Below are 12,587 nucleotides of genomic sequence, written 5' to 3'. Positions count from 1 at the left end.
ATCTCTTACGCATCCGATAGAAGGGGCTCGCACCCACCGCACACCCCCAACATCTGGGGCATTGGATGGAGACGAAATGGGGGGTTGGGAAGGGGGGGCTGAGTCCTGAGTCCATCATTGTCGCCGAACATGAATGCATGAAAGAGAAGGAGGAGCCGGACATAATTAAGCTATAGTGGCGCTTTGTGGGCGCGCGTCCGACCGAAATTGATCAGATCCATCTCTCGACCGATGCTCGACCGTTCCCAGCTGGTTCCTCTGAGTAGCCTCCATCATATTTACGTCCTCAGTTCTGCTCAGTTATGTACTTATTCTGGGAACCACTCGCCGCGAACTTCTGTTCACCAACTGTCGTAGATAAGCCTCGCTGACGCACACGGAAGACGGTGAGCGCATTTGCGGCCGCGGTGTTCGTGGCCATGCACTGCGTTCCCCCAGGTATCCCCTACTATTATGTGGTAACTGGCGCCCGCTCGGCGCTGTCACGGAGACTGAGTCGTGGCTCACCGCCCCCGATAAGACCTCTCTCCTCCCCACTAGCTTTCACGACCCTTGTGTCTTTGGATGGGCATCCCCGGAAAACACACGACCATAACAACCTCTTCTCGCCTTGAGTGTAAACAGGTTTCTAGGCTCAAGATGCAGGTCGCCTTCTCACACGACGATGTGTCCTCGCGGACGCCGGGTCAGCTCGAGTATCGATGCCTTTCGAGACATCTTTGAGCAAGCCCCTCCTCGCATCAGTGTGCGGAGAACCCCAATATCCACTACATACGTGAGGTGTTCGGAACATATGTATGGCCGCATATCGGACAGCGCACGCATCTGGTAGGTTTATGGCCACACCAAGATCGAATCCAAATACAAGTGCGTTGCCCGCGGCGGGGTCCTACTCGAATACACTCATCTTCCGACCTCATGTTTGTCTTCCGGTTCCTTTATATTGCTCGTATTCTCCGCCCACGGCTGACGCTACCTCCCCGGGCTCGTATACAGAGGTACGCTTTCAAGTCCTCTCTCCCCTTACTTACTCACGGTTCCCGGGCTCGCTGGGTGCGCGCAGACCCTGCTCAGCTCGACGGGCATTACGGCGGACCTCTCGTGGGTCGAGGCCTCACAGAACTCCCCCAACCCATCCCAACATGTCTTGCCCGAACCATAACAGCATCGAGGCATGGGAATACGACTGTACCTACAACCAAGCTATCGCTTTCAGCTGTCCTTGTTCGCGACTATTTTACATGGATGATGCGTCGTCGAGTACGACTTCATACACTGGCTCTGTACCGGGCGGTGGTGCTGACGGGTGAATGCTCCATTGCCTGACAGCTAGGTGTCCTTACGCTGATGTGCGCTTCACAGGGCGACGTACGCAAACACTGCTGGTTACATGCCAGTCGTTCCGGCGACGACTGACCCGCACTTCATCAGCGGCCTGCCGGCAGAACAACCGCAGTACGTAGCTATAGTCCTTCATAATCAGAGACAGCATCCCGTTAATGGCTCTCGGCATATAGGCCGTGGCAGATGACTCAATATATGAATGCGCAACACGCCCCAGCACAGACGTATCCTCGTTTGGATGAGCAAGCTCCCTTCGGCCATCCACCTGCCGTGACGTGAGTACCTCGTGACTCCTGCCGTCGCATCATCGAACCTACACACTCCCCGGCATACAGCGAATTGCCCGTCGCGGCGAACACAGCCGCGCCCATCATCTGCTTTTTCGGTGGACGGTGCCCCAACCTCGCCCCAGTCGCACTCGAAGCCGGGGTGAACTTGCAGCGCCATCTCGAATACTTCCACCAGCTCCAGAGGAACCGCATGGGCAAGCTCGTCTGCGACTGGGTCGACGAAGGCAAGAATAAGGACGGGAGTCCCACTGACAGGTGCGGGAAGGACGTCAAAGACGTGCTTCAGCTGGCCAAGCACGTCGCGACGGTGCACCTGCAGCTGTTCCAGGTCCAGTGCGAGGGCTGTGGGGATTGGTTCTCGAGGCGGGACAGTTTGGAGAGGCACAAGAATGAGGGGAGGTGCTCGCTTGGCTGAGCGCGCGTGTGTCTGTGTTCGTTCCGTGAGTTAATTGTGAAGCGTTGGTCCAGTGCGGTCCGTACTGATCGACTTGCACAGATGTATATGTTGTATATGCATCGTCGGTCGTCATTTAATACGCGGTTGAAGACGTCCTCCTTCTGTGTGAGCTCCTCTCGTGTCTGGCGCCCCTCTAGGACGATATGACTTACGCAGCGATACTACATTATCTAGTTGTACGCTATTACTTTGCGTATGGGTGGGACCCTATTTGCGAAATCTGCCCGAAGTTGAGGAGTTCTCTGTCTGAGTGCCATCTCGAAGCGCTGAGCGCCGAGCGCCGAGCTGTATACGCCGTGCTGTGTGACGCTTAGTATCCAAGTGGTCGACTCCGTATCTACATACGCGAAGGATCGCCGCGCCTACGGTCTAAGTAACAGTACAGCTCTCACGCTGTCAGAATGGTCCTTGCGGGAAAGGGGCGGCTAGCTCACCATGCTCAGATCGTGTTATAGCACCTTACATACAGGCATACTCAATGGTACTTGCTAACGCGACATTGATATTGCAGTCCGGAGGGTTCTCAAACGAACTAAACAGGTTTCTGGTTTCGCTACAGTGTACTCATTGCGTGGATGGCTATCGTCTCTATCTGCGCTACGATCGAGCTCTCAGGTAGGGAACCGTTGACCGTGACATGATGGCACTCGGTGGTGTCCGGGCGTTGGCACTCTGACGCCGACTACAAAGTACACTGCATATTGCGGTCAGTGTCCCACGTTCAACATTCAACGTTCTCTCCCACCCGCCTCCAGCAAGCTCATCATCATGTATCCAATATCGTCGTCCAAGACCACGCCAGTGTTGCCTCGCCGGCGGAAACGGTGTGGGTCGCATGCCGCACTTCTCTGCATGACCCACTTCAGCTCATCGCGACTGGGTGATAGTCTCAGCGAGCGTATGTTATCGCCACGCCAGACGCTTTGTGCGTGCTCGCATTTGCGTCCTGATCCCTTGCCTCCCGAGTCGTCACCCGAAGGCTTATGGCGGCGAGCCGGATAGCCCGAACGCCGAGCATGCCCCGCAAGTGATGGGCCGACTGTAAGTGAGCTCTTTGGCATCCCAACTGATCAGACTCCGTACTGAACGGGTCGCAGTGACTACGATGAGCCGTTCATACGTCACGACCTGGTACACCCGGCCTGGTTGCCGGAGCTGGTAGTGACACCTCTGGTGCAGTCGTGAGTCCAATCCCGTGCGCTGGTACTGCTGGTACTGCTTACACCGTACCTGCATAGAATATACTCAACCGGGGCGGATATCTCGTACTACGTCGTGGACCCCAGCGGACACTTTATGTGCAAGAACGCGAAGACGGATGGGACCGTGTGCAACAAAGTGCTCGCAAACAGTATCGCATTCGCGCAGCACTCCCAGACCGCTCACCGGCACCCGACTCGCCCTCGGTCTATTGTCTCCACATTCTGGAAGATAATGAGCAGATTAGTGCCCTAGTGCCGCACAGCAGCGGCGTTATTTATCGCGTGAAGAGGCAGAGCAAGATGAGATGCCTGGTGCGCGTCCAGCGATGGGAGAATGATGTTCTTGATCCAGGGAAAGCCGAAGTGTAAAGACTACTGACCACGGACTCTTAGAGATGTACCGGCTCAATGCAATTGTAGAGATTGACACGCTAGATGTGAGACTGCTGATGAGCGGATGACCACAGTATCTGGTCAATCCGGCTCCTCCGATGGAGTGTTCTTGTACCAATGATCCATCCCCGTGTAGGCTTCATAATGTTTCAAGACCTTGACGACCTCGGCAGCAGTCAAGAATTTGTTCGCCACGAGCATCTTCACTCGTGGTATATATGATCAGCTTAACTGGAACGCACGACGGTGAACATACGTACGAGGAGAAACGCCCGTAAAGCCCCCCAACCCGCCGCACGGTGGATCATCCGCCAGTGCTCGTCTACGAACGCAAGGACGCCCTTGAATAGCCCTTGAAGATGAAGTCGGGCCTGACCAGCCCACTCAGACGGACAGTCCGACGTCTATGGCCGAATGTACGACTCACCGGTTCAACATGATCCAGCGGTTCCACAGCGCCATCATCACCTTGTCCTCGTCCCGGACATCGTCGAGCTCGAACAGCTCCTCCTCCCTATCCACAATCATCCACGAGAGGACACCATACTGCTCGAGCGGCATCGTGTTCAGCAGATCATATACCTTCGGGCCGCCAGGGCGGCACGAGTAGTCGCCTTCCGGTATGTACGGGTACTGCGCTGCGGGGCCGAGAGGTTCGGAGCGAGGCGGAGGCGAGGGGTAGCGGGCAGGCAGGGAGCCCCTCGTAGATACCGTGTGGTGTCTCCGTGGAAGGCCGGTCGTTGAACGCGTCCGCGTGGTTGCTTGTGCGCTGGTGGACGGCGTTGGGGATGGAGCGCGAAACGCTTTTTTTGGGATGAGCATGGGCGAGAGCGGCCGCGCTGGAGGAACTTCGTCAACGACCTCAGGAGGTATGGGAAGTTGTGGCGCGAGTTGTTCGTCCGCTTCCTGGACCTGTGGCTGAGGTGCGACTATGGGGGACATTGGGACGGGAGACGGAGACAGACTGTCGCGCCATAAGCAACTTGGCATGTTCACTGTAGTGGCAACACGCGTACCTTTCCGGAGTTGCGACGGCTTGCGGGACATCACTCGCATCATCCGAGTCAGTGCTGTGACCCTCATCGACCGAGCTTCTCGAATCATCCTCTGCGTCGGGAATTGTGAGCACAACTTGCCAGGTTGTGCCCTTAGTCATACATGAGAATGTTTCGGTCGGGATGAAAACAGCTGCAGGACGTACTGACCTCACGTTTCTTGATCTGGTCCCACAGACTTTGACTTCGTTGTGATCGCGTCGAAGATGGTATGCGAGCATCTCGCGGGTATCGAAGTGGCCATGCAAGCGGCAGAGCGGACAGGACCATGTCACCATGCTTCCCTGCCACTCTTCGTAGATATGGTCTGATTCGTTCCCTGATGCTGCGCCATCGTCCCAGTCGTACCTGTAGATGACACTGACCGGTCCTGTCGGCGGAATCTTTTCAGCAGTATTGATACCTGCTTTCTTACAGTGATGCTTGTATCCTTGACATAGATTACGCCGAAGGAACGGGAGCTGCCTGAATTCCTGGAGGCGCGACGGTGCGAGCGTTAGTGCATCGAGCGCACTGGCTAGTTGGTCAATGCCGTCGTCGTCCGAGTCGGATATGTCGATCACGTCGTCGGGTTCTACTAGTATCTGGGACTTTCGAGCGGCCTTGGCATGCGAAGGTACCTCCCCACCGGCAGTCTTACGCGCGGCCTTGCCCGAGACGATTGGATTGCTCACTTGCTTGCGTGCACCCTTCGTCGCTTGCTGGGGCCGGTACCTACAACGGAATTCTGCTCATAAGCTAACTTGAGGTCGAGCATGCTTTAGCATACCTTCCATAATCACCACCATCGTCACGGTCGTTTTGCGCTTCGTCGCTTCCAGTAACTCGGACGGTCAGATTCTCCCCGATAAAGTAGCCGTTGTTTCCTGGAACTTGTTGACCTTGACGCCTGAATGGATGGTTCATCGCTGGGCCCGCCTGTACGCGGCGATGTCCTCCGATTAGGGCATTGGAGATGCCCATCCGAGGCCCCATCCGCCCACCAATGTCGTCTGCATCACGGCGACGCCGGTTGCCCAGGGACACATTGGTATCGTCTAGCCAAGGGGGCAACAAAATTGTCTTTGTCGTCCTGTGCCCAGGAGCCTGCGCCGGCGCGACGGCTGATAAATTGGGCTGTCCGCGATTCGGCGGTGCGGGCGCACTCTGCTTCCGCGCTGTGGTCTTTACAGCTGGTGGTTGTCGTGCCCTGTCTGCACGAGGACGCCCTAGCTGTCCGGGTGGTTGTGCCACTATCTTGGTAGCCATCCCAGGCGGACGCCTTACTGGTGGAGCCATACGTACAGGCGGGGGTGCCACACCAGGACGACCTTCCTTCCTTGCAGTAGTGCTCGGCACTGGCGCTGGTGCATTGACGACTGGTGCCGCCTGGTGAGACCTACCACCAGTTTTTCGGGCGCTAGTCGAAGGACGCGCGCGTAGACCCCCTGGATCATTCGGGTCCATGATGTAGAGCGCACAGAGAGCAAGGCGGTAGCGACTTGATCACGCACGCTACCGTGGTCAGAGCTTCTACCAATATCCTACTTGGTAGAGTCGAAGTCGATATGGCGCAGACACTTTCGGGATGATCCCCATGATCGTTGTTTGCATATGTTAGGATCGAAAGCTCTTGGACAACATGGACAAACAGAGTATGTAGCTACCACCGTGACGCTCGGAGGAGTCACATATGTTTTCGTCACGGTACAATCTACACTAAGATATCAATTGCTCCAGATTTTCTTTCATAGTAGAACAGAGTTTCTAGCTGCCGGGATGTCTATTATCCTTGTTGTACCTGCTGCTGCGCGATAGAGTCACTTGATGGAGTCAAGCCCGGCGTTCATACTTAGCTAGTGACGCTGGCCTTCTCCGTCCGAAGAAGCAGATCAGATAATTCAATAATTATGTACTCGTCTCCAATGTCCTTCCAACGCCAAGTGTGTAACCTCTGGTGTCTTATGCCAGTCGAGTGGTGACCAGACGAAGACCAGACGGGCGAGACCAAGCGGAGACAGTGTCTGGATTATGTTTGGCTGTGTTAGGATCAGACGGCTTTGCATAACAGCGCCAAACATCATCAGCGGCGGCGCCCGTTAGCGAGGTGCGCGCCTGCGAGCACACGGTCTTCGCAATCCCACTCACGACTTGTTCGCGACACCTGAGGAAGAGCTCTTGCTGAGGGTAGCGGAGCTATGTTGGCAAAGGATGATGCTGCAGCGGCTGCGGGAGTAGGTACGAACTTCGAGCGCAGGACTGATAGGCTCGGGAACTTACTTCATTTAGACTTTAGCTACTTCGGTGGCGCCGAGTCGCTCTCCGAGGGCAGGTCTCCCCGCAGGACGACAGTGGCGTCTCCCACAGAGAAAGACAATGGTGTCGCATGTCGCACCCCCTCAGGATCCCAACGACTTCCTGTGGATCATGACCGAGGAGCCTCATCGCAGCCGACGCATGGCCATAATGAAAGCTCATCCCGAAGTACGTTCTCAGGGAATTACTGCATTATCGTGAAATTGACACAGGCACAAGGTCACAAAGCTCATGGGATACGAACCCATTACCAAGTACGTGGTAGTCGGCGTGGTCTCTCTCCAGCTCATCACGGCGTACTTGCTGCGGAACACGAAACTGTTGTCCCCTCTGTTTTGTCTCTGTGTCTACGTCATCGGTGCAACGGCCAACCATAACTTGTTCTTGGCCATACACGAGATCACGCACAACCTGGCATTTAAGGGTATCAAGGCAAACAAGGCGTTAGCAGTGCTTGCGAACCTGCCCATCGGCGTTCCATACTCAGCTGCATTCAAGGTATGTTATGCTGCGTCGTGCTAATGAGCTTGTCGATGACGTGTTTGTAGAGATACCATCTAGAGCACCACAAATACCTCGGAGAAGACGGGATAGACACGGACCTCCCAACCCACTTCGAATTAATCTGTCTCAACAACGTCCTGGGGAAGGTGTTCTTCGCGTGAGCATGAACACAACAATCGTACTACGTTTCTAGGTCTGACTAATTGTCTAGGACATTCCAAATCTTCTTCTATGCTCTGCGACCGGGTCTCGTACGGACGCAACAGTTAACGCAGTGGCATCTGTGGAACGTGCTCGCTCAGCTTACCTTTGACTACATCCTTGTCAAGACCTGCGGCGTCCGCCCTTTGATCTACCTACTCGCCTCCAGCTTCTTCGCAGGCAGCCTGCATCCCCTGGCAGGCCACTTCATCGCGGAGCACTACGTATGGGATGGGCTCGAGCAGGAGACTTACTCATACTACGGCCCGCTCAATTGGTTTGCATACAACGTGAGTCTGCCTACGTTGCATCGCTTCAGGCAGCTAATCCGCCGTAGGTCGGCTATCACAACGAGCACCACGACTTCCCCTCTGTGCCTTGGACGCGGCTGCCAGCGCTGCGCAAGCTCGCGCACGAGTTCTACGACACGATCCCGTCCCATCCCTCCTGGCCCATGATCATCGTGAACTTCATCCGCGATCCCGAGGTCGGCATCTTCGCGCGGGTCAAGAGGCCGAGTGACTTCAGGGAGAAGCTCGCTGCGGAGAAGGCAACGGCGAAGCAGGTGGAGGGGAAAGGGAGCGGTTCGGATGGGGGGAAGCAGTAGGTCTGCTGTAGCCCTTGGTATGCTGTGGTGCGTCAATAGCATTTGCTATGAGTCGTGCATCATCGTTTTCGACTGGCTTTGCGCCAACTTCAAGTGAGCTACGCGCTTCCGCGCAGAGCATACATAGATCAATTCGGATCACCACAGAACAATATCTCCGTCGTTTGTGCGCGCAAGTAGGCTGTTTGCAAGAAATGCTCACCTGCCCGATGTCTATAGCTAGCATCAGTGTGTACTTATGCTTTGTACCCGCCGAAACTGTCGTACCGACCTCTATCATCCCCGCTGTGACGCCGTGTGTCATCTACAGAGGAAATGAGCTTGCAGATACCTCGATTGCGGCCTGTAGCTCCAGGACCCTGATACTCTCTGTCTAAGTGATACCAGTGCCATATCGGGCGACGATGTATGTACGATCGACTTCGATTGGCAGGCCAACTTCATTCGCTCTCATTATAACGCGAGTCACGCCGCCATACCTTGAGACCTGCCAATGCGTGTGCACGAGATATATGCTACCTGGCCGCCCAGTAAATGGGCATTTATTCTTGACTTCGAGCCACGACGACCCCCGACGCCCTGACTGTCCCCGGCCGTTCGATAGTTCACGCGTTCACGACGCAGTCAAGCACATCAAAGAATCAAAGATCATTGGATACTCAGATATGCGCTCACATTACTGCAGTGCTATACCACACGTAATATCTTACAAATGTACCGTGTCGGACAAGAGGAGGGGAAAACAGTACGTATGCGCAACCACCATCTTGAATCTCCCATCACGCACTCCTGCGCCTGATACCGACCCTGCACTGAACGGGCTTTCGCAGGAATCCCTCCTTGGTGTCGAGCTGGGAAGGCAGCGTGCATCAGTGTACTGCTAGTCAGCTGCTCTACACGCCAAACGCACCTTCATTTCCGGGTCCTCCAGGACGAAGTGGTACCGGCGCAAGATGGACGAGATGATAACGAGCAGCTCCATGCTGGCCAAGTTACGCCCGACGCAGCTTCTGCACACGATGCCATTCCCGCATCAGTGCCAAATTCTTCGAAATAAAGCATACGGAAACCCACCTAGGTCCGAAAGAGAACGGATTGAACGTCTTCTGGATTGCCTTCTCGTCCTGCTCGAACCAACGCTCGGGGCGGAACGCATCGACATCCTTGCCCCATACCTCCGTGTTGCGGTGGATCGTATACGTCGGGACAGACAGGACGGTGCCCTCCGGGAAGTACTGGCCCAAGACAGTCATGCCACCCTCAGGGACAACGCGCGGGAGACCAATACCAGAGGTAGAGTGGATACGGAGGGCCTCGTTGATGACCGCCTCGAGATACGGCAGGCGCTTGACCTGCTCGAACGTCGAGACGGGATCGTCATCGCTGCCGAGCGCCTCATCAAGCTCGTGCTGGAGCTTCTGTTGCACAAGGGGGTTCGCGGCGAGGTGATAGGTGATTGCACAGGACGAGCTGAGCGAAGGTGCGTCAGCCTCGGCGAATCCATGGTACCGATGAAGTAGCTTACTTGGATGTGGTGTCGGAGCCGGCGATGAGCTGAGTGAGCGCCTCGGCGGTGAGCTCCTCCCGGCTCATAGGGTTGCCCTCGTCGTCCTTGCCCTCCTGAAGCTTGCCAAGCAGATCTGACCGGTCCGTCGGCGTCGTCAGTCGTTTGGCCACCTGCGCGATAGCGATGCCAGCCAGACGCTGCACGGCCTCGTTGCCCTTGCGGTACCACGGGATGAGCTTCACGAACGGGCGCCAGTGCGGGGGGAGGACGCCGAGGGACGCGGAGTACTCGCCACGGTCGTTCAGGATCTGTACGGCGGGGAAGTACGTGATCTCGGGCGAGTTGTTGTCTCCGTAGGACGCCATCGCCTTCTCTTGCGAGGTGGCGACCGGCGCCGCGTCGGCACACGCGTCGAGCATACCGAAGGGTGCACCAAAGGCAGGTCACCTGGATTCACTCGGGTAGAAGCACGGCGCATGAAACGTCCACGTACCGATGATGTCGAACGCGAGGTAGTTGTACCACGGAAGACTGTCGAGCCAGAGACGGCCGTCACGGCCCTGCCAGCCCTCGCCTTCCTCGCCCGCGCCGCCTTCACAGCGAGGTCGTAGAGGCGGTCCCACTGCCTGATCAGCTTGAGATGTGCATCCGCGTGTAGGGCTCAACTCGAGCACATTCTTCTGCGAGAAGATGTGCGAGACGATCTTGCGCTTCCGCGCGTGCTCGGGGCGCGAGCGGGTGTTGAAGAGCCCGCGTTGGATCGATACGAAGGCATCGTAGAAGGTGACTTGAGCGTGCCGTTCCCGTGCCCGTAGACGACCTGCAGCGCGTCGGGATCGCTGATGGAGACGTGGTTGGGCGAGATCCGACGAACGTCCCTGTCGAGAGTTAGTTACTCTGTGATGATCGCCATACGGTACACAGGGCTCTCGGTGCGTCATCACCATTCTGTACTCATCAAATGATCACAGCGCGACCTCCTGTCGAAGAACAGGGCATAGGATCGTCGAGCGCTGACAAAGCCACCAAAAATGGAATGTGTCAGGGACACACAACTGCCCGTCACGAAAGCACTACAAGCACTACTCACCTGTTCTGGTGCAGGTCATGAACGACCTCTGAGCGGTGCCCCTGCGCCGCTACCCATCCTATCCACGCGTCCGAGATCTTCGCGAGGAAAGGCCCAGGATACGAGCGGATCCGGTAGGGTCGACAATGAACGGCACAAAGTGCACGAGGAGAACAGCGGCGACGGCGATACCAGCCCACGCCGCGACGGGCAGGCTGGTCAGTCCTTCCAGGAGGATGGACGACATGGGCGTCGGCGAAGACTTGACAGGCGTAGCAAGATACAGACAGGAGAGACGAAGTGGGGATTGCTACAGGGGCGGCGTGCTCATATATAGCGCCGACGGCCACGGTGTGTCGGACACGAGACACGCCCTGGACGAGACTCCGAGGAGAGAGGAGGGGCGCCTTGGGGGCGCCCGAGAAGTCATGATCGCAGGTGAGCCAACCACAAAACGGGAAACCCGCTCTTCGGCGTCCCACGCATGACCCAAATGACCCGTCAATTTGTCCTAGCCGGATTGGCCACCCCAGCCCCGGATGATTCTCAAACAGGGTGGTGTGGGCGGACGCGCGATCAGACAGCCCTGCTCACCGATCCTTGATGCGCTGTATCGTCGGCGATGAGTTTCTGCGCAAAGGGCAGGTCAGAAAGCGGGTTGAGCGCAGCACATATTCATGGTCGGCCATGAGGTCCTTCACTGTGAGTGAACTCTCGACATGCGTTCCCAACGACGGGAGCTAACCTTCTTGCTGGCCAATCATGAATTTCTGAAATCGGTTCTGATAGTCTTCCGGCTCACGCGGTGACGCCATCGCGCTCACACCTGCCGCATCGTCGTCCTCAGTGGGACGACAGGAGCACCACGCGCTGGTGGATATACGATGCACCGACGCTGCAAAGGCACGTGGGCACCGCAGGTGCCAGTGCGAGCAGATTTGTGAGAAGCAGAGCGCGGAGGGGTGGAGGAGAAGCGACGCAGTCTTCATCCCGCCGTTGATCGATCTTCGCGGCCGCGTTTTGGATCGAGATGGCGGCCCATCGCCGCGGCAGCATTTGCAGTGCCTGGAGACTGCGCGGGGCCGGCTCCGATTCTTCCGGAGCAGCAACGCGATGTCCACTTGGTCTTGTTCAGACACACGGGGCCCTACTGCACGCTGGGGACGACGACCGAGCAAAGGACGACAGAGGATTCAAGAGCTCTAACGAGACGTGCGGCCTATACAGAAGGGTCGGCTGGTATCGGCGCCGGTCTGGTCGTCGAATGGCCTCGGCCAGTGCAACAGGTCTTCGTGGGGGCCACCATCCCCCAATCCTTTCTGAGTCAATTACAACGTGTGTAAACCCTAAAGGCTTACGGGAGACATCCGAAGATTCCTCACGGACCCCAAAGCCGATGGGGAGGTACGTCAGTGTCCCGCTCAAACTTCGAGATACGAACGAAGACGTGCTCGGGGAGCGGGCGAACGCGGCGGTGGTGATAAGCTCAGGTGCGCGCCAGAGTCCTCGGACGAAGGTGCGTACTCCGTAGCGCGCGCTCGCCCTGAGATGTCAAGCAGCGCGCCCGCTGATGAGCACCTGTGTGGATCAGTGTCGAGGCTGCGGCGTCCGGGAAGGTGCAGTGACATCGCTTGGCTGCCCGCGGGGTGCGAGGCGCCGAGGT

General features: G+C 56.9%; 4 protein-coding genes across 4 annotated transcripts; 2 read left to right on the top strand and 2 right to left on the bottom strand.

Annotated features, from left to right (window-relative positions):
• Positions 1-1,662: 1,662 nt before the first annotated feature.
• B0H18DRAFT_986903 (uncharacterized protein) lies at positions 1,663-2,307 on the top strand. The gene is made up of 2 exons (XM_048044809.1): positions 1,663-2,074; positions 2,131-2,307. The coding sequence occupies exon 1, from the start codon at positions 1,825-1,827 to the stop codon at positions 2,047-2,049; it is 225 nt and encodes a 74-aa protein (XP_047897057.1). The 5' UTR covers positions 1,663-1,824; the 3' UTR covers positions 2,050-2,074; positions 2,131-2,307.
• A 1,528-nt stretch (positions 2,308-3,835) lies between these two features.
• On the bottom strand, positions 3,836-6,274 carry B0H18DRAFT_49605 (uncharacterized protein). The gene is made up of 5 exons (XM_048038305.1): positions 5,511-6,274; positions 4,888-5,455; positions 4,703-4,833; positions 4,114-4,650; positions 3,836-4,057 (listed from the first exon to the last, which is right to left on the bottom strand). The coding sequence occupies exons 1-5, from the start codon at positions 6,185-6,187 to the stop codon at positions 4,009-4,011; spliced, it is 1,962 nt and encodes a 653-aa protein (XP_047897056.1). The 5' UTR covers positions 6,188-6,274; the 3' UTR covers positions 3,836-4,008.
• Positions 6,275-7,096: 822 nt separating this feature from the next.
• On the top strand, positions 7,097-8,348 carry B0H18DRAFT_952343 (dihydroceramide delta(4)-desaturase; the record flags this gene model as incomplete). The annotated part of the gene is made up of 5 exons (XM_048042097.1): positions 7,097-7,204; positions 7,256-7,534; positions 7,585-7,697; positions 7,752-8,031; positions 8,079-8,348. 5 exons carry the CDS (start codon positions 7,097-7,099, stop codon positions 8,346-8,348), a joined length of 1,050 nt encoding a protein of 349 aa, XP_047897055.1.
• A 633-nt stretch (positions 8,349-8,981) lies between these two features.
• B0H18DRAFT_986894 (cytochrome P450) lies at positions 8,982-11,171 on the bottom strand (the record flags this gene model as incomplete). The annotated part of the gene is made up of 8 exons (XM_048044808.1): positions 8,982-9,199; positions 9,259-9,358; positions 9,423-9,818; positions 9,874-10,228; positions 10,349-10,433; positions 10,454-10,489; positions 10,946-10,950; positions 11,048-11,171. 8 exons carry the CDS (start codon positions 11,169-11,171, stop codon positions 9,128-9,130), a joined length of 1,173 nt encoding a protein of 390 aa, XP_047897054.1. The 3' UTR covers positions 8,982-9,127.
• Positions 11,172-12,587: the final 1,416 nt, after the last annotated feature.

The sequence above is a fragment of the Fomitopsis serialis genome, assembly GCF_022376445.1.
Source record: "Fomitopsis serialis strain Sig1Antser10 chromosome Unknown B0H18scaffold_11, whole genome shotgun sequence".
In the NCBI taxonomy this organism is placed as follows: Eukaryota; Fungi; Basidiomycota; class Agaricomycetes; order Polyporales; family Fomitopsidaceae; genus Fomitopsis; species Fomitopsis serialis.
Note: the sequence above shows the minus strand (reverse complement) of the source record. Positions and strands in the feature narration are given on the sequence as shown.